The sequence below is a fragment of the Lynx rufus genome, unplaced genomic scaffold (assembly GCF_022079265.1).
Source record: "Lynx rufus isolate CCGP_SWC_20201006 ecotype Redwood Valley unplaced genomic scaffold, mLynRuf1.p SCAF_24, whole genome shotgun sequence".
Classification (NCBI taxonomy): Eukaryota; Metazoa; Chordata; class Mammalia; order Carnivora; family Felidae; genus Lynx; species Lynx rufus.
The window spans coordinates 12,691,734-12,711,818 of NW_025814839.1; the positions used below are offsets into that span (position 1 = coordinate 12,691,734).

Sequence of the window (20,085 nt, forward strand, 5' to 3'; positions counted from 1 at the left end):
TGCCCCAGTGGCTGCAGGTGTGCCTGGTGGTCTACGCAGGGCGGTTCTGATGCGGCCCCAGCCTCCTCGGGCCTCTCTGAGGCAGCTTTGCCCTGTGACAGGATGCCCACGAGTTATTCCACGTCATTACCTCGTCCTTGGAAGATGAGCGGGACCGGCAGCCCCGGGTCACACATTTGTTTGATGTGCACTCCCTGGAGGTAAGTCATTAATCCTCTCAATACGTGTATGTGGTTCGTGCATATTTAATAGGTATAGGGGGCACAAGTGTAATCTTTGCACCACTTTCAACTCCACAGTAAGTCTCGGGGCGCCTGGGTGGCTCAGTCGGTTAAGCATCCGGCTCTTGGTGTCGGCTGAGGTCATGATCTCACGGTTGTGGGACCGAGCCCCGCATCGGGCACTGTGCTGGGCTTGGGCCCTATTTGGGATGCTCTTTCTCCCTCTGCCCCTCCCTCCGTGCGTGCATATGCGCACACTCTGTCTCTCTCTGTCAAAAAAAAAGTCTCAATAAAAATTACTAGTGGGAGTGGGGCTGGGGGATTGTCTTAAGCTGTAAACTTTGCAATTGGTGACTTTGGTTAGGGTACCAAGCCTCTTTAAAATGATTCATCACTACGATTTGTATTGGCTTTGAGAAGAAAAGGTATTTCTTCCCCCTTGCCCCCCATCTAATTTAGGGAACAAGGAGCCATAGGAATGCTAAATGAATCCTCATTTCCCTAGAACACTATGGATATTAGGGAGTTGGTAAAAGTTAACTAGCAAAGGGATGGGAGGGAATATTCCAGAGAGAGGAAATGTGTTTTGATTGCATTTGATGATTGGGTACAGTCACCAACCAGAGAGGATCACCAGGGCTACTTTTAGGATCTCTTGTTAAAAGTCGGGTTTAAGTGGCGCCATCAGCAGAGAAGCTTGTAAGCTTTAGGAGCCGCGTGAGGGTGTAGAAGGGATTGCGGCTGGGTTTTCAGTCTGTTTTCATTCTTCTTTTTTCCCTACAGCAGCAGCCAGAGATAACTCCTAAACAAATAACCTGCCGTACGAGAGGTAATCACTCCCCTTGAACTGTAACACAGAAGATGGGTACTTTTGAGATGTGACAATGAGTTGTTGTTTAAGAAAAATTGTTTTTTTTTTTTCTGGTGACATCCAACCCAGCTTGAACAGTGCGTACTTGCAAAGGAGCTTGTGTTTTGGGAACAGCTTTCCATTGTTCGTTGGGACCATCTTGAATCGTTCCCCTCACACCAGGGCCTTGCTTGGTTTCCCGCTCCGAACAAAAGTAACGGACCTATTTCCACCTCAGACAAGGGTTTTCTTTCTACCTTCTTGCCTTGATCTCACTCGAGGAACTTAATAAAGCTGAAACTGTCATGTCCTCAGCAAACGATCACAGTCCTCCTTAGAAGGAATTGTTTTCTTAAGACCTAAACTTAAGAGGGGGGAAAATAAGACAAACTGATTCCTTTGTGCATCAGTAGTAATAATAACGATTAGCTTTTGAGCCCAAGACTGGGTGCCAGCGGCTGCAGCATCTTAACGAGGCTCACAGAGATGAGGTGACACAGCTGGGACCCAGCCCAGGGTTGCCTGAGTCTAGGGTATGTGTTTTCTGACTAGCACACCACGCTCTTTATTCCTTTCCCATCCTATCAAAAAAAATCCCAGTTTTTCAGAACTCGCTTATTCTGATGGCTTTCAGACGTTTATCTCACTTTCTGGAATGTTGCCTTGTGGTATCCATCTTTGGACATCGCAAACATTTTAAAGTGAATGTGAAAATCCATTATTCAACACAAATTCCTTTTTTTTTTTTTTTAATTTTTTTTTCCAACATTTTTTTATTTATTTTTGGGACAGAGAGAGACAGAGCATGAACGGGGGAGGGGCAGAGAGAGAGGGAGACACAGAATCGGAAACAGGCTCCAGGCTCTGAGCTGTCAGCACAGAGCCCGACGTGGGGCTCGAACTCACCGACTGTGAGATCATGACCTGAGCTGAAGCCGGACACTTAACCGACCGAGCCACCCAGGCGCCCCACAAATTCCTTTTTTTTTTAAATTTTTTTTTTTTTCAACGTTTATTTATTTTTGGGACAGAGAGAGACAGAGCATGAACTGGGGAGGGGCAGAGAGAGAGGGAGACACAGAATCAGAAACAGGCTCCAGGCTCTGAGCCATCAACCCAGAGCCCGACGCGGGGCTCGAACTCACGGACCGCGAGATCGTGACCTGGCTGAAGTCGGACGCTTAACCGACTGCGCCACCCAGGCGCCCCTACAAATTCCTTTTTTAAATGTGGCTGTACCCATTATACGGAAACCACATTTAAGGACCTGTATCAATTCTCCTGTGAAAGGGAACGGGTTGTTTTTTTGTTTTTTTTTTTTTTTTGATGGAAGTCAGTAAGGAAAGCTATTTCAGTTTACCTTCCAGGAACGTTTTTTTCTAAAGAGGGGAGTTCCTACCACGTACTGAAAAGGAGGGTGAATTTTGAGGTTGGTACCAAGGGGCTGGAGGTGGCATATCCAGACGTGTTCTGTGTTCCAGGGTCACCTCACCCCACGTCCAATCACTGGAAATCCCAGCATCCCTTCCATGGAAGACTTACGAGCAACATGGTCTGCAAACACTGTGAGCACCAGGTAATTACAGTAGCAGAACTTGATATTTTCTATGGTTTTCTTTCAAGTTAAGATTCGTGAAGCATCTGGAGAATGGACTGACATTGGTATATGGCGTTTGTGATCGCCTGGGCTCTGCACACATAGTGGACTGACCGCTTCCCTTTAGTCAGTGTCAACCTGTCCTTTGACCCTCAGGGGCATTTTCTGCACTAATGGCAGACCCATTGTGGATTGGCAGGAATTCGAGTCTCAAGGCTGGGTCTCTACTGATGGTAGACACAATAGATTCTCTTGCTTGGGCGTTTTTTTGTTTTTGTTTTTTTGCTTTGATGTTTTAAAATAACTTTTTATTTGGAAAATTTCCGACATAAATACAAAAATGGAGAATTGCGTAATTAGCACCTTGATCCATTTTAGGATATTTTCAACCCCCGCCAAAAACGCCCATACCCATTAGCAGTTTCTCTCCATCTCCCCCACACTTGTAGCCCCTGGCGACCACTGACCTACTTCTGTCTCTATAGATTTGCCTTTTCTGGACATTTCACATACACGGAATCGTACCATATGTGCTCCTTTGTGACTAGCTTCTTTCACTCAGCATCATGTTTTTCTTTTATTCTCTTAATATGGTGAGTTGCAGTGATTGATTTTTCTAATGTTAAACCAGCCGTGTGTTTCCAGAATAAACCCCGCTTTATTGTGATGTATTCTTTTACATATATTACTGGGTTTGGTTTGCTAATATTATCTAAAGGAGATTAGTGTCTGTGTTCGTGAGGAATATTGGTCTTACGGTTTCTTGTAATGTCTTTTGTCAGGTTTTGTTATGAGGATTATACTATACTCATAAAATAAGCTGGGAAGTGTTCCTTCCTCCTGTTTCCTGAAGGACTTTGGTTAAGCTTGGTATTGTTTCTTCCTTAATTATTTGCTAGAATTATCTGTTTTTCTTTCTTTCTTTCTTTCTTTCTTTCTTTCTTTCTTTCTTTCTTTCTTTTCTCTTTCTTTCTTTCTTTCCTGTCTTTTGTTTAATTTTACTTGTTTTAATTTACATCCAAATTAGTTAGCATATAGTGCAACAATGATTTCAGGAGTAGATTCCTTTAATGCCCTTTACCTGTTTAGCCCATCCGCGCCCCCCACTCCAGTAACCCTCAGTTTGTTCTCCATATTTATGAGTCTCTTCTGTTTTGTCCCCTTCCCTGTTTTTATATTATTTTTGTTTCCCTTCCCTTATGTTCATCTCTTTTGTCTCTTAAAGTCCTCATATGAGTGAAGTCATATGACTTTTGTCTTTCTCTGACTGACTAATTTCACTTAGCATAATACCCTCCAGTTCCATCCACATCTTGCAAATGGCAAGATTTCATTCTTTTGTTTGCCGAGGAATACTCCATTGTGTATATATACCACATCTTCTTTATGCATTCATCCCTCGATGGACATTTGGGCTCTTTCCATACTTTGGCTATTGTCGATAGCGCTGCTATAAACATGGGGGTGCATGTGTCCCTTCGAAACAGCACACCTGTATCCCTTGGGTAAATACCTAGTAGTGCAATTGCTGGGTCGTAGGGTAGGTCTGTTTTTAGTTTTTTGAGGACCCTCCATACTGTTTTCCAGAGTGGCTGCACCAGCTTGCATTCCCATGTTTTTCTTTCTTTCTTTAGTTTTATTTTCGTAGGATTTCTTGTGAGGCTTTGCTATTAGGTATATACATATGGGCTGTTATGATGAGTTGACTCTTACTTTCCTGATAAAATGTCCTTCTATGTCTTTGGTAAGCCTCCTTGTTTTAATAGTCTATTTCGTCCCATTAGTTTCTAACTAGTGTTTCTATAGGGTATCTCTTTTTGTTCTCTAATTTATCTATCTATCTATCTATCTATCCTCTTATTTTTTTTAAGTTTATTTTTGACAGAGAGAGACAGAGCATGAGTGGGGGAGGGGCGGAGAGAGGGAGACACAGAATCTGAAGCGGGCTCCAGGCTCTGAGCTGTCAGCACAGAGCCCGATGTGGGGCTCGAACTCACGGACCTTGAGATCATGACCTGAGCCGAAGTTGGACACTCAACCGACTGAGCCACCCAGGCGCCCCTCTATTCTCTTATTTTTGAGCTAATTTTTGCCTTTGTATTTGAAGTGTAGCTTTTGTAGACAGCATATAATTGGGTTCAGTTTGACAATTTGCCTTTTGATTAGTGTGCTTAGTCCATTTATGTTTAAACGTAAGTATGTGGTTGGACTTAAGTCTGTTAGTTTACCGTTTGTTTACTGTTTGTCTCATAGAATTTTTTTGTTCCTCTGTGCTTCCTTTCCTGCCTTCCTTTGGGTTAATTGAATACTTCTGAGTATTCCATTGTAATTCCTCCATTGGCTTTTTAGCTCTACTTTTTTACATTGGGGGGGGGTGGGGTGTGTGTGTGTGTGTGTGATTACATCATGCAATTTTCATGTATCCTGGTCTATTTAGAGTTAATATACTCCCTGTAAAATACAGGAAACTTACAAAAGTAGAGTTCTATTACCCCCTTTTCTGTAGTATTTTTGTCATATGTATTACGTCTACATATTACAAACTCCACGATAATGTCATAATTTTTGCTTTAAGCAGTTTATGTGTTTAAAAGAAGTTTTTGAAGAAATGTTTTCTATTTACCATTCTCAGTGTTCTTTGGTCCTTTCTGTAGACGCAAGTCCCTTTGATGTTTTTCCCCTTCAGCCTAAAAAGATTCCTTTAACATTTCTTAGGTCTATTGGCAACAAGTTTATTTAGTTTTCATTTTCATGAAAAGGCTTCCATTTTGCCTTTTTTTTTTTTTCTTTTTGAGAATAGTTTTGTTAGATACAGATTCGGGGTTGCTGTTGTTTTGGTTTGGTTTGATTTGATTTGTTTGCTTTTTTGACTGAACTAATTCGGCACGTCTGTTTCCAGCCATGGTGTCTCATTGGGACATGGATGACCACAAAAAGTCATTTCAGTCTGTGGAAGGGAAGACCAGCCGGGCAGGGCACGAAGGATTGCTTCGCATCCGCTTACGGTGCAGGAAAACCCTTGTGTCCAGATACCTCCCACAGCTGACTTGCTGTTTTACAATGCCAGGGAAAGGAAGGGAAAAGGGGAAGGTCTAGGTGAAGAGTTGTAGGGGAAGAAAGGCCTTCAAGGAGGCGTTACTGTGGCGTCTCTCTGTGCCTTGCTGATGAGCTCCGAAAAGCGCATTACTGGGGCGCCTGGGTGGCTCAGTAGGTTGAGCGTCCAATTTCAGCTCAGGTCATGATCTCGCAGCTCATGGGTTCCAGCCCCGCATCAGGCTCGCTGCTGTCAGCGCGGAGCCTGCTTCGGATCTTCTGTCCCTTTCTCTCTCTGCCCCTCTCCTGCACTCTCTCTCAAAAATAAATACACATTAAAAAAGAAAAAAAAAAAGAAAACGCATTACTTCTTGAGCAACTTAACAGGGACAGAAGGAACCTCACAGCTTTACCTTGGGCTGTAGCTGGTGAATTTCCAGTAATTGTTCTAGATAACAGAGTCCTCCTTCTCTCTCCTTGCTCCCCACTCTTCCTGCCCGCCCCTTCTGATCCTGCCACGGCCACCTGTGGTGTTTGAAGCAGTCTACAGATTACACTTGAGCATCAGGCAAAGAATAACTGAGTAAGCCACTGAAGCAGAAAGACAGGCCCGGAAGTGGATTCGTGGGAGTGACATCATCCCTTGGGGGGCGGAGCGGAACCATCGTAGGCTGCTATTTGAGCTCCCACCCGTCTTCCCCACCGAATGCCCTCCACCCTGCCAGTCAGAGCCCCCTGAGGACATGAGCCGTGCCCCAGCCTCACAGACTGGCAGAGCCAGGGCCCAACCTCTTAGCGCAAATTCCACCCTCCATTCTCTCTCCTGCCGCCCCCTACCTCCAAGCTGTGGAAGGGGCGGCCCCCACGCATGCCTTGTTTCCTTGCAGTTCACCACTTTGAAGGCATTGTTCTGTGGTCTTCTGGCCTCCAGTTTTTCTAATGCACAGTCGGCATGATTCATACCGTTCTCCTGTAGGTACAGTGTCATTTTTTTTTTCTCTGCCTGCTTACAAGGTTTTCTCTCTATTTTTGAGTTTCAGCAGTTTGTCCATGCTGTGCCCAGGTATGGTTTTCTTTGTATTTGCTTGGAATTTGCTGAATTTCATGTATCTGTACATGTCTTCCACCAAACTCGTACATATTTTTTGCCATTAATTTCCCCCCAAATTTTATGCCCCTTTCTCTACTTGTTGGTTCGCGTGGTACTGTTCCACAGCTCACTGAGGCTTGGTTCGCTTTTCTTCAGCCTCTTTCCTCCATGTCCTTTAGATTGGATAATTTCTGTTTACTTGTCTTCAAGTTCACAGACTCCTCGCCATCACCATTTGTGTGCTTGTCCAGCAAAGTTTTCATTTTGGTTACTGTGCTCTTGGCTGTATAATTTCTTTTTAGTTCTTCATAGTTGCTGGATATCTACCGAGACTGCCCGTTTGTCCTCCACCAGGACTAAATAACTCTCTCCTTTGTGTCCTTGAGCATGTTGGTCATAGTTCTCGCTAAGGTCCTTGTGCTCATTTCAGTATCCAGGTCAATCCGTAGGGTCCTTCACCATGGCTCACATTTTCTTCTTTCTTCGTAGTGTATGTCTAGTCATTTCTTATTGCATATTAATTAACATCGTAGTAGAGACTTTGGATTCTGTTACGTTTCTCTAAAAAATGAATTATCTTCTGGCGTACAGTTAACTTGGCTGAGCTCAAAGCCCAACTGTCTTCCCCACACCGGGCAGCAAAATCTCTGCTGAGTGTTTTCAGCTTCTAGCTTCTGCTTTTTGCCAGGCCCCTGGAGTTTGCCTGCATGTCTGGTGTGGGTGTGCACACGGGCGTGTGCCTGCCTTGGAATTGGGCAGGGTTTATACATTGATCTGGGGGTTCCTCCTCTCTGTGGCTGTCCTCTTTCTGGGATTTCCTCCAGCCTCTTTACCAGCCCTGGACTCAGTCCTCTGATACTTCCAGCCTGTAAGACTGCTGCTTTTTTCCACTCAACACTGAACTGCGAGACTGGGGAGCACCCCTGGGCAACAAGTCACACAGTGGAAATCTCCCCACGGAGTTCCTGTTTTCCCAAGCGTTGACGGTAGCTCTCCAGTTGCCGCGTTTTGTTTTGGTCCAGAATTTATATGCGTTATCTCAGGACAGCTAGTCTAGCCAAGCTACTCTGTCATCACCAAAAGCAGGAACTCTTACCCTGTTTTATCATCTGGTTTTTTGTTGTTTTTTTTTTTGCAACTAATACTGTAACAGGCACATCTTTCTGTATACTCATACGATTCTTCTATACTGTTTTTAATGTGGACATGATGTAATTTATTTAGTCATTCCCTAGAAACTTCAGTTATTCACATTGTGCCAATTTAAATAATGCTGTGATGAACATCCTTGTAGTTTTGTCCAGGGTTATTTCCTGAGGATAAAATCCCTACATTGCTGGGTCAGGTATGTTCTGTAGTTACCTTACAAGCTGTGCTTCGGTATTACTGTGCCTGTTACGTTGACAAGGTTGTTTGTCCTAGAATTTGCTTCTGGGTAAGTACACTGTGTTCCATTATGGAAATGTTGGGCATCTAAATATTAAACTGTTTCATAGGCTTGTGTCTTCCCATCTGTAAAGCTTTGACTTGAACCTGCATCCTTTCTGGATTTTCTGCACTGTTTGTTTCAGAGTCCCGTTCGATTCGATACCTTCGATAGCCTTTCACTGAGTATTCCAGCTGCCACATGGGTACGTATTGAGCGATGGTTTATTTGGGGTCTGTCTTGGAGACATTTAAGTCTGAAAGGGCTTTGAGGCATTTTGGGTAGCTGAGGTGCTGTGCGTTACTCAGACGCTTGGTTGGCTGAACCTGTCTTAGTTGTCGTGTGTGGTACCATGGCCCGATGTGGGGGGAGAAGAAAGTGGATGGTTTTTCTCTGGCTGCAGGAATTTTGGCTTTTTTGAGTGTACATACACATGTTACTCTCAAATGCAAAGATATCTAAAACAGTGTAGACGTCCTTAAGTTTCTACAATGTTACGTAATAGCTCGTAGGAGCAGGCCTAGGGTGCCTGGAGCTCCACTTTGCTCAGGGAATGTCCAGTAGTATCTGTGAAGCTTTATTGGCCATAAAAGCAAATAAAGCTCTGGGATCACACTGCCATCTGTTAAGAGTTTCAGTATAGCTCTCTTTTAAGTTATAATCGTGAATTTTGTTTTCTGGTGCTTCAAGGGGCATCCACTGACCCTGGACCACTGCCTTCACCACTTTATCTCATCAGAATCAGTGCGGGACGTTGTATGTGACAACTGTACGCAGGTATGCCCCTAAGCCCCAGTGTCACCCCCTAGGCCTGTGTGTCCTGATAGAGCGCCTCTCACAGCGAGCTCTTCTGACTATGCCCGGATGGTCGTTTTAGCCACAGTCACGTAACTTGGCTGGGAAATCAGTAGCCCATGGACCACACCTCTTTTCTGGATGAGTTTTACTTCATCCACAGAATGTTTACAGGAAGACTCTGCTGTGCTTTGAGACAGGACATATGCCCCGCCACCAGCCCTCTTGTCTCACACCCTGCTGTACTGATGCTTACCTGCCCTGCCCGACTCCCATAAGCATTTGTGTTTCATCCTCTGAAGAAGAGGAACCGTGTGGAGCAGAATTTTTGAAGACACAGAACAGGCGACGTGGCCACGTCAGAGTTCTAGCGTTGCTGCTTCGCTTCTCTTGCCCCCTCTGTCACTGTCGCTTGACGACTAAAACTGACAACAGGTCACGATTAACTGGGGGGCTGAGCTCCTTCAGCAGGGTCAAAGTCGGGCGCCAGCTGAATCCAGGCGGAACACCGGCCGGCCCTGCGGCTTGCCGCAGATGTTGCGTTACAAGAAATTCTGCAGAGAGGTTTCTTTCATTTCAGATTGAAGCCAAAGGGACGTTGGATGGGGAGAAGGTGGAACACCAGAGGACCACCTTTGTCAAGCAGCTGAAACTAGGGAAGGTGAGCCCACGCCACACACCTTGTCGGCCTAGCTCTCAGGGACCCGCCGGGTCCCGCCCCCGACAGCCTGCTGCCTCGGTTTCTCTCGCCCGCAGCTCCCTCAGTGTCTGTGCATCCACCTGCAGCGGCTGAGCTGGTCCAGCCACGGCACGCCCCTGAAGCGCCATGAGCACGTGCAGTTCAATGAGTTCCTGATGATGGACATCTACAAGTACCACCTCCTGGGGCACAGACCCGGGCAGCACAGCCCTAAACCTGGCGAGAGCGCGGGGCCCTCGCTCGACCTGCAGGACGGGCCGGCCGCCCCCAGATCAGGTGCGTGCCCCAGGAGCCGACGCACGGAACGTGCGGCACAGAGAAAAGGGATTTGGTGTTACCGCCTTCTGGGGCCCTTGTGCCGCGAGGGAGCTTGTCCGGTGGTGGCTTAAATACCTGAGAACGGCAGCACTGGGAGTGTGAGGGGGAAGATCCCTTTAAAAGAGGGCAAACGTCCATAGTAATGAGATGTATGGTTTTAAATTTTTTTTTTTTCAACGTTTATTTATTTTTGGGACAGAGAGAGACAGAGCATGAACGGGGGAGGGGCAGAGAGAGAGGGAGACACAGAATCGGAAACAGGCTCCAGGCTCTGAGCAGTCAGCACAGAGCCCGACGCGGGGCTCGAACTCACGGACCGCGAGATTGTGACCTGGCTGAAGTCGGACGCTTAACCGACTGCGCCACCCAGGCGCCCCGAGATGTATGGTTTTAAAAACGATAAATCATAGTTGAAAAAATTTGGGAAGACAACCTTAACATCGCTATTCTGGTCTTTTGACGAATGCTCGTTGGCTCTGAGCAGTCCAGTGAATTTCTTCCCCCAGTATGGTCATCTCATTTATACGGGTGACGCGGGGAGGGAGGGTCCTGGCTAATGATCACTGACTTCTTCGTTACTGAATTCCTTATTGATCTAGTTCCACGGCTGTCCTCACCAGAGATGAATAATGGAGTCGGGCCCCAGTACCGCAGGTAGCTCTTGGGACCCTCAGCCCCGCTGAGGGGAAAATCGGAGGCCCCAGGAGGCGAAATGACTGGTCGGAGGGCAAGCGTTAGTCCATTGGGAGAGAACCAGAGGTAGTGATGGGCAGGTTTTTAAATTTGTTTTACTTTGAGAGAGACAGAATGCATGTGGGGGAGGGGCAGGGAGAGAGACAGAGAATCCCGAGTGGGCTCCACATCCTCAGCGCAGAGCTCACACGGGGCTTGAACTCATGAAACTATGAATCATGACCCGGGTGGAAATCAAGAGCTGGGAACTTAACCGACTGAGCTACGCAGCTGCCCCAGTGTTGGGGAGTTTTTAAAAGCTATCTTATGTAACACATTGAGCTCTTTAGAATTAAATAGATGAGGAAAACCCATAGACTCTAAGGGCTCTGAGCCCATACTCAGCCCCCACATTTGCTCCCAGTCAAGCCAGAGGGCTGTCTTCCCCGCACCCCAGATGCTCCTGACTCAGCGTCCTTTACTGCTTTTATTCTTTCTTGCATCCATAGTTGTGTGGCCTGGCAGGACATCATTCACAGGGAGACTGTATTTTGCCTTTTCTCAGTTGATCAATAGATGAACGTCAGAAGCAGCTGTAGTGGGAAGAGGGCTCAGTCTTAGCCGCTGTTTGAAAAATTTTTTTCTTAATGTTTATTTTTGAGAGAGACAGAGCTTGAGCAGGGGGAGAGGCAGAGAGAGAGGGAGACACAGAATCCGAAGCAGGCTCCAGGCTCTGAGCTGTCAGCAGAGAGCCCGACGTGGGGCTCAAACCCACAAGCCGCAAGATCATGACCTGAGCCGAAGTCGAACGCCCAACCGACTGAGCCACCCAGGTGCCCCTTAGCTTCTGTTTTAAATCAAGGGCTGCCTCACTCTGGGTTCTTCCTTTCCTGGGGGGAGCAGGGGGCGGGGTGCAGGTCTGCTAGTCATCACAGCATGCTGACTATGGCCACCATATGACCCACAGTGACTGACTTGGTACTTACAGGCCCCCAAAAATGACCCATGAAAGGAAAAAAGACATCAGCATCTCCTTCATTATTTTACCTGCATCCATAAACATTTATTCACGCTGTTACACGTTGGTATTCTTTAGAAGCTGGCAACGAAAGAAGAGAGAATGTTTAGATCGGTGGTTCTCCCCAGGGAATTTTGTCCCCCAGGAGACTTTGGGCAGTAGCTCGTAGCGTCTTTGGTTGCCACAAATGGGAGACAGGTGTTACTGGCATCTGGTGGATAGAGGCCAGGGGTGCCAAGAAACATCCTGTCACACGCAGGACAGCCCCCGCCACAACCAAGAATTATCCGGCCCACGTGTCAGTAGCGTCCAGGTTGAGAAAGCTCGGCTTTGTCGAAATGTCAGTAAATTAGCTACAGCTTAACTCTGGTGCGTCTTTAGCAAACAGGGATCAGGGATAGGAGTCTTTAAGGTTCACAGAGCTCTCCAAGTGAACAGCAGACCAGGAGCTGGACACACGTTTTCTACTTGGGATTAAACAGCCAAGGACAAAAAGGACATTTTATCAATCAACATCACACAAAATGAAATACTTGGTTTTTTTTCTTTGTAGCATTGCTGGGGAGTTAAGCTCAAGGTAATCGAAGCCATGTTTTGTTTACCCACAGCTACTGCGACTTGTAATTGCCTTGGGCCTTTTTCTCTTGCAGTTTTGAATCAGCCAGGGGGTCCGAAAACACAAATTTTTATGAATGGCGCCTGCTCCCCATCTTTATTGCCTACCCTGCCAGCCCCAATGCCCTTCCCCCTCCCAGTTGTTCCTGACTACAGGTGAGCCACTCTTTAGGGGCACATTCTTCATCTGTTGTCGCTGCTGTTTCTCTTGGTTTCCAAAATTAGCTTAGCACAGAAATGAATGCCAATGTGGAGGGACATTTTTCTTTCATCTTAAGGTGTGATTTCACTATTATGCATTCCTATTTTCGTCCAAAACGGAAATCACTTTAAAAATAAGAATTCTAAAAGTACGTAGAATTTAAATATATGTCTTCTGTGTATACACGTGTGAATGTATGTATAGAGTATGCAGAAGGAGATTTCAAATTTCTCAGGATACCACGTAGAGATGAGCAGTTAAATCCCTAAAGCCTTCCGCTCTAAAGTTGTACGTGTGCTTACACACAGGGTACATACACTCACGGAATGGGCATCTTCCCATGCCAGTAAGTATCAGTCCCTATTGTCATGGCTGTGTAGTAATCACTTGTACGGATGTACCGTCCAATCAGTCCCCCGTCACTGAACATCTAGGACTTACTTTTTGTTTTTGTCCGAAACCCTTTTTCCTATCGGTAAACCACTGGCATCCGTTCCTCCCATTCAGTTCCTCCACGTACCTCTTCCGGCTGATGGCGGTTGTCGTCCACCATGGAGACATGCACTCAGGACACTTCGTGACTTACCGACGGTCCCCTCCTTCGGCCAAGAACCCTCTCTCCACCAGCAACCAGTGGCTGTGGATCTCCGATGACACCGTCCGCAAGGCGAGCCTGCAGGAGGTGCTGTCCTCCAGCGCTTACCTGCTGTTTTACGAGCGCGTCCTTTCCAAGATGCAGCACCAGGGCCGGGAGTACAGGTCAGAGGAATGACCACCCCGGCTCTGGAGCTAGAGCCGTGGCACTGTCCACACGGGCCAGGAACAAGGCAAAATCAGACTGTGTGTGTGCACGCAAGAGGCCCCACTAGAGTCCTCAGCCTTCTGGTGTGTTCTAAGAGCAGGCTCCACGCAGGAGCCAGTGGCCCCAGTTCAAACCAGATCAGGCTCCCTGAATGGTGCGCACCGGACGGTGTCCTTGTGCTGGGACAGCATTCATTCTGTGTAGAACGTCTTTTTACTCACCTGCTAATTAAAAGAAATCCAACTCTGGAAGCCACCTTTTTTATATTCGGCCACATTAGGTGTTCTCAGAGGGGAGGTAACTTTGTCTAATCCTCCGATTGGTTTCAGCCCAGATCTTTTATTTTTAATAAGCAGGCCCATAAAAATCGTTCACGAGAATTGGTGAAATTGTTAAAGGCAACAATTTAGAAGAAAAAGTGCCTTTCCCTTTCGATTGCTTTTGTAGCACGTCCATTTGGGAAAATATACGTTGTCCAAGAGTCCTATAAACAACTTTTGGAAAGCTCTGTTCCTTCCAAGTTTCTCAACGGATGGCAACAGGACAGTTACGAGACGCCTCAAGAACACCCACCTCCTCTTTCTGTGGGTCTTTTTTAATCTTTGGATTCTTTATATGTAGTAAAAGCGCACCTGCCAGATCTGCCCCCAGGGGAAATTCTTTCACTGCTCGGTCAGTTGTGAGTGAACTCCCGGGTCGCTCTTAACTCTCTGCTTACCGTGCCCCAGAGACGGGATGACGGTACGTCCTAAAACTGTGCGAATGGCCGGGACGGGGCCGCCTCCGTGCTGGCATCTGCGCCTCCTCTGCTCTGGACAAAGCTCCACTCTGGACGGTGGTTCCTAACTCCATGGCCCATGCAGAGCTCCTGAGGTTTACAGGTGGAGCTGGGGGCTGTGTAAAAGGACAGTCCTAGCCTTGGTTTGAGAGCTGGGTTCAGAAGGAAGGGCACTGACCGTGGGGCCGCAGTCTTTCTTTCTGAGCCTCCGTTTCCTCATTTGTAAAGTGAACAGTTAAGACTCAGTGAGCATCAAAACCCCAGCCCTTCCCACAAAAAAAAGAGAAAGTTTTCAATTTTTAAAAAACGTATCATTACATTTGATCATCTAGTATTGTCATTTCATTACAGGTCCGTACTCTAAATTTATTGGTTTCTAGTAGCCTGATACAAAGACTGTATTGAGCACTCTCTTCCCTCTTTGGATAAGTCTCATGAATGCCTCTCAGGACCACAGGAAGTTTGAGGACACACAGTAGTATCTATGTTTTAGCTAGTTTTATTTAAACAAACAAAAAAAAAGATACCAAACTCAAATGGACTCCTCAGAGTTAAGATTTGGAATCAGAGCTGTCTAAAAGGTCCCCCGAGGTAAGGCTGAGGACCATGTTCCTTCTGGTGGGGGCAGGCTGGCAGACACTTCTAGACGATGCCTGGGTGTTGGCTAAAAGCAGAAGTGGCCCAGGTGATCACCATCCCGCCTGGCCCGGCACTCACCCCCGAGGACTCCAGACTCACTACCGATTGAAAATACTGTGAAGGTTCTCCAGGCCCCGGGCATCAGGGAGAGAGGAACAGTTCGAAGCATCTGAGGCCTTCACTGCTGACGCCCCTTCCTGATTCCGTGGCAGGCCCTGGCTTTGACGCTGAACCCAGTCCACCTATTTTGCCTGGGTCTGGTGGAACAAACCCCCGGTTATGTGACCTTACGCGGCGTTGCAAAGTCGCGGCTTTCGGTCACTGCTCTCCTGCCACCGCTTACTCTCTGAAGCCTGCCACTAAAGAGACACGCTGGGCACGAAAGGGGACGATCCTCTGAACGTTTAGCTGTCAGCAGATCTTTGGTCAGAGGCCAGGGTGGGAGCCAAGGTTGTAAATGTGAATGATAATCTGTGCAGTCTCTTAACCTGACTTAAAGCTGACTTCCTCATTTCGTAAATTATTAGGCATTGAGTAGCAGCCACATCATCTTATTTCTGGCTTTAAGTTATTTACAAAGTGGCTTCTCTTGGCAAAAAACTGAAGTTAAACTCGTAGTTTATGCCATAATAACTGCTGATTCATGTATTTGCTAAAGGTACCTTTTGTATCTGCTGTGTATTATAGTAATAAAAGAATCTTTTTGTTAGGAAAAAAAGTCAACTGGTATTCTTTCACACTTGACCAATTTGATAAAGCCGTCCTCTTTCGGAATCCTGCATTGCTGTGCGATAAGCCCCACGCTTGGATTAAACCTCTTCTGCGTTCCCTTTTCGGAAAGGGGATGCCAGTTCCCTCCTGGAGCAGAGTGGGAGGAGAAAACAGACTTACAAACGGCTGACAAAGTTTTTACTTTTTAGTAGGCAGAATTTTGCGAAATGTCAGATTGACCCGTGGAGCCAGAATCTTCTTTCGGACGGGGAGACTGTGATACCAGTGAGTGTTGGTCGGGTGGTTCATCATAAGCAAACTTCCATGGGCCAGCTGAAGCCTGACCACCTCCACCTTCCGGGAGGGCTGCTTCCCCCGAGAATCCTTATGCCGGAAGAAGAAATCTCTGCAGGCCCCAAAGGAGACCGAGGCTATGGGGCTCCCGGGAGCCAGTTCCCTTTCATCATCTCTGTGTTCACCGATGTGGTCACGGCCATCTTTGTACCTGCCACGAGAAAACAAGCACGATGTACAAAACGGCTCCCTCCCGGAATGTGCCAGAACGCTTGCTGTCCTACTGCGTGAAAGGTGCGAGGAGCAGCCCCCGCTCATGGTTCTGCAGGGGCGGGGGGGCCTCCTCCGGGTGCGCAGATGAACCGCGCCTGGTCTCCATTTTACCTCTTCCTATTTGATCCCTCACCTTAAAACACACCTCACCAAAAGAAGCCACGAACACGTCTTCCACTCCTCCCAGTTTGTGTATGTAAACCCGTATAACATAAGATGGTTTCTCCCTACACTTAGACTCTGCACAGATAATCGTAAGTGCCCATCTCTGAGCTCCTGGTACCCCTCTCTCCCTCACTTCTCCAGCCACATCAGTGGGATTTCCGTTCTATACGCACCCCAAGCCCCCTCTGCTCTTCCTCCAGATGTCTGTGTGGCTCATGCCCTCTCTCCAGTTAGTCTCCAACTCCAGCATCAGCATCTCGGTAAGCCCTCTGCTAACCACCTTCCCCTAAACTCAGGGTTCATAAGCAGAGCGATTCTGTCCCCCGCCCAAGGGACGCCTGGCAATGTTTGGAGACACTCTGGTGGCTGCGACTGGGAAGGGGGTGCCCCTGGCATCCAGTGGGTGGAAGCCAGGGATGTTGCTCACATCCTGTGATGCACAGGGCAGTCCCAAGAGGAATCATCTGGCCTGAAACATCAGTGTCGCTGCCGAGAAACCCTGACTTAAACCCAGATCCCTTCCTCCTCGCCATTCTTTAGCAAAATCAGCCTGTTTAATTTTCTTTCAGACACTTGTCAGCATCTCGAATGATCTTGTTCAACTGTTTGTTCATCAGACAATCCCCTCTCGCTTCCCAGTGCAGCACGGGCTCCACGAAGACTGACCGTTGGTGCTGTCCCTGCTGCACTAAGGAATAACTTGTACAAATGAGTAAAATATGGTGAAATCTAAACTCATGCCTTCAGAAGAAGAAGATTTATACGGTTCAGTCCAGCAACCTAAAGAAGAAAAAGTAAAACGCAGGTAGGACGTCACCTGTTAACGAGCACAAAGTTGAAGGTCTCTCCAGTCACCGCAGAAACACGATCCCGGACGCGCTCTAGAACTGGGATCCAGGGCTTTGGAGACAGAGTAAGGCCCGAAAACGTGTAGGTCAGCCCGGGGTTGCCATAGGTCGCCTGCTTCCTGGGCACACTGTGCCACTTCCCAAACACCTGGACCCTGGCCAGCGCGCCTGTGCAGATAGAACATGGCAGCTCAGGAGGGCAGGCAGGTGAGGACCCCACGCGTTTGCTCCCTGAGTATTCAGGATCGAAAGGGGACTAAATCAGGAAGTAACATTTAGTCTCCTGACCAAGGACAAAACTCCCTGTTGCTAGCCCAAAATGTTCATGTAAGGACAGTGATTCTTGTCCTACACTTACAGAAACACGGTCTTGTCCATTTTCTTTTTTTTTAATACCGTGGCTTCATTGTCTTGCCTACAGTGGGAACGTATCAAGAGGCTGAAACGCAAGCAAGCTGAAGTCAGGCTGCACGCTAGGGTGATTCTGCCAACCGCGGGGACCGAGGGTGTGGAGCCCCCAAGAAAGTGAAATTAATGCAGCTGAGGCTGTAGGCTGGGGTCTCCGTGGGCTTTTCTATGCCTGCAAGTGCTCTGCCACCTTGCAGGCGTTCTCAGGGTGCGTTCGTGTCACCCGGCATCGCCCAGAAACAGCCGCTAGAACGTGGCGGAGGGGCCGGTGATCCACGTTCTCAGAAGCAACAAGGTCCTCCAGGTGATGCAGAGAACCCCCGTTGGGAGGAACTACCTGGTTATTTGCTGTGTCTCCTACGAGACCAGCTGCACCTCAGAATCACCTGGAAGCTTTCTAAAAACACCGATGCCCAGGCTGCACCCCCACCCTACTGTGATTCAGTTGGTCCCGGGTAGAACGCAGCATCTTTTTTCTTATTTTTAACCTTCCCAGATGATTCTAATCAGTGGCCAAGTGGCAAGTCACTCTCAGCATCTGCCAGCTCCCAGTGGTGGGTGGGCAAACTTTTCTCCAGTTTGTGTCCCGGGGCGCCCAAAGAATGTGTGTCTGCCTGGCCCAGAGAATAGGTGTTGAATCAGTAAATGAAGTCACCCGTAACCAATGGCTCCCGAGTTCGTTATTTCTCCAAACACAGACCGCTAGTTGTATCAAACAAGTCTTCAACACACACGGTCCTCTGCTTACCTGTAAAATACTCCACTTCCCGCTCCAGCTCCTGGAAAATCTTGTCTGCTTCGGCTTTGCCAAACAGGACTGTGTAATCACAGCTCAGGCCCTCAGCCCGGATGTGCTGCCAGCTGGGGCCGGCCTGGTGCCCTGCCTTCCCCGGGGTCTCCGCCTTCGGCCTTTTCCTGCCACCTTCCTGGTCCTTTTGCAGGCCTGCTGGCCCTTCTCCGCTCGCCTCTCGCTCCCTCTTTCCCAAAAGGTCCCCTAACGCCCCTTTCACCAGGAATCTGTCCATCCTGTCTCCACGAAGCAAAGACCTGGGCGCCGGAGGCAGGGAGGAGAGAGAGATTACCCAGGCTCGGTCCCAGATCCAAAAATCGGCTTGGTGGAGGAGTGGTCCCACTGCATTTCTCCGCGGTGCTTTCAAGTTCCCACTTTTAACACCATGTTCTAGAACAGAAGTAGAGGATGTAGAAGTTGGAAGGGTCCCTCAGGATGTCCTGGATCTCCCACACCTGGCTATGAATCACAATAAGCTGGCCAGCTTGCAAAACCCCCAAAGCCTGCATTCCACCCCCAAGCACCTGACGTTATAAAGAAAGGACGCCTTTCCTGGGACGCCTGGAGAGGTGAAGGGGTTCGCCTAAAGTCACTCAGAGAAGCAGATTCCGTGTCTCCTTTTCAACCCACATGCTGACCGGCCCTCCCACGCCACTACCCCCTCGGGTAAGCACAGCGATCCTCAAATGGCTACGATTCAGAATCTGAATGTAAAACAGTTAAACGTGATCACCCGCACGCCCAACTCCAAAAGAACTGCGGCCCGTGCGTGGGGCCAGGGGGAGGCGAGGGCGCCCTGAGAAACCCCAGAGAGCACCCGCGCCGCCCTGAACCCTGCAAACACCGGAGGCAGGGCTGTCGGGAAGCGAACGACACCCGTGCCGCAGCACTGCTTCCGGGCGGATTTCGGCGCCGGCCGGGAAATGCAGGCGCCTACAAACAGTATGGTGGCGGCTTCCTGGCGCCACCTGCTGGCCTTCTGGGCGCGCGGCACTCACTGCCGGGTTTCAGCCCGACTGCCTGGACTGTGCAGGCTGAGGATCCTGTGTGGTTTGGGAGCAGCTGTTGGGTGTCGCCTCTCCTCAGGGGGCCACTGGGCGTCCAGGCAGGGAGCTGGGCCACCAGGTGGGAGCACGATTCCATGGCTCCTCTATCCGTCTCCACCACCCTAGCTGTTAAAACTCTCTGTTTTGAATTGCTTGAGTTGTTTTGAATTGTTTGAATTGCTTCATCTATACAGTAAGGGCTATAAAACCTATGCCCTGAGAGCACCATGAGGGCTATTAGATAAGATGTGTGCGAAATGCTTCTGTGCTCCAAATAAATGGTAGGTTCCGTCAGTGCTCCTAATTTTGGTTTACTCTCTGTCTCCCCCGGTGGAATGAACGAACGCTCGGGGAGACCGGGGCCCTCTTTTTGAATGATCTCGGCGCACAGTTGTGCAGGTTTCGACAAAAGCACACAGTTGTGTGACCACCAGCGCAAGGAATCTCCAGAGGCTCCCTGGGGTTCTGTCGCCCCACAAGATCCCCCCAAGCCTCTTACTTATCAGCTCCCTTTCACCCCTGAGCTTCCAACCACCGAGGTGTTGCCTGTCTCTATAGTTTTGTCTTTTCCAGACTTTCTTAGGAAGGCTATACAATATACAGCCTTTTGGGTCTGGCCTTTCGTTTAGTCCAAAAGCTTTCAAGACGCACCCCTTGTTTGCATTGGTTGGTTGTTCCTTCTGCTAGGTAGCATTCTCTTGTATGGATGCCCCACAGTTTGTTACCCACCCCACCCCACCCCATGAGGCACGTTTTTACAAATGCAGTCACCGTATCCATTCACGCATGAGCTT

General features: G+C 48.3%; 2 protein-coding genes across 5 annotated transcripts in view; one reads left to right on the forward strand and one right to left on the reverse strand.

Moving 5' to 3' along the window:
* USP30 (ubiquitin specific peptidase 30) overlaps nucleotides 1-15,474 on the forward strand; it is a 29,173-nt gene extending 13,699 nt beyond the window's left edge. Inside the window, exons 5-13 of one of the 3 annotated variants that reach the window (XM_047088146.1) lie at nucleotides 102-200; nucleotides 1,005-1,050; nucleotides 2,553-2,647; nucleotides 8,363-8,422; nucleotides 8,908-8,994; nucleotides 9,593-9,673; nucleotides 9,799-9,988; nucleotides 12,371-12,491; nucleotides 13,045-15,474. In XM_047088146.1, coding sequence (XP_046944102.1) covers nucleotides 102-200; nucleotides 1,005-1,050; nucleotides 2,553-2,647; nucleotides 8,363-8,422; nucleotides 8,908-8,994; nucleotides 9,593-9,673; nucleotides 9,799-9,988; nucleotides 12,371-12,491; nucleotides 13,045-13,309 — 1,044 coding nt within the window. In that variant the 3' untranslated portion in view covers nucleotides 13,310-15,474. Of the gene's footprint in view, nucleotides 1-101; nucleotides 201-1,004; nucleotides 1,051-2,552; nucleotides 2,648-8,362; nucleotides 8,423-8,907; nucleotides 8,995-9,592; nucleotides 9,674-9,768; nucleotides 9,989-12,370; nucleotides 12,492-13,044 lie in introns of all 3 variants that reach the window. The other 2 variants (XM_047088145.1, XM_047088144.1) reach the window with 2 other exon arrangements.
* On the reverse strand, nucleotides 14,463-19,099 carry ALKBH2 (alkB homolog 2, alpha-ketoglutarate dependent dioxygenase). Of its 2 annotated transcripts, none has more exons than XM_047088147.1 (4): nucleotides 18,979-19,099; nucleotides 18,204-18,635; nucleotides 17,017-17,215; nucleotides 14,463-15,972 (listed from the first exon to the last, which is right to left on the reverse strand). In XM_047088147.1, exons 2-4 carry the CDS (start codon nucleotides 18,478-18,480, stop codon nucleotides 15,666-15,668), a joined length of 783 nt encoding a protein of 260 aa, XP_046944103.1. In that variant the 5' UTR covers nucleotides 18,481-18,635; nucleotides 18,979-19,099; the 3' UTR covers nucleotides 14,463-15,665. The 2 variants fall into 2 exon arrangements, with proteins under 2 accessions (XP_046944103.1, XP_046944104.1); XM_047088148.1 differs by having other exon boundaries at nucleotides 18,770-19,099.
* Between the last annotated feature and the right edge of the window lie 986 nt (nucleotides 19,100-20,085).

Coding starts and splice junctions, on each gene's coding strand:
- ALKBH2 (XM_047088147.1), bottom strand. CDS start 18,480: ATGGACAGATTCCTGGTGAAAGGGGCGTTAGGGGACCTTTTGGGAAAG. Junction 17,216..18,203: donor GGAAGTGGAGTATTTTACAG/GTAAGCAGAGGA, acceptor CTATCTGCACAG/GCGCGCTGGCCAGGGTCCAG. Junction 15,973..17,016: donor AACTTTGTGCTCGTTAACAG/GTGACGTCCTAC, acceptor TTCTCGTGGCAG/GTACAAAGATGGCCGTGACC.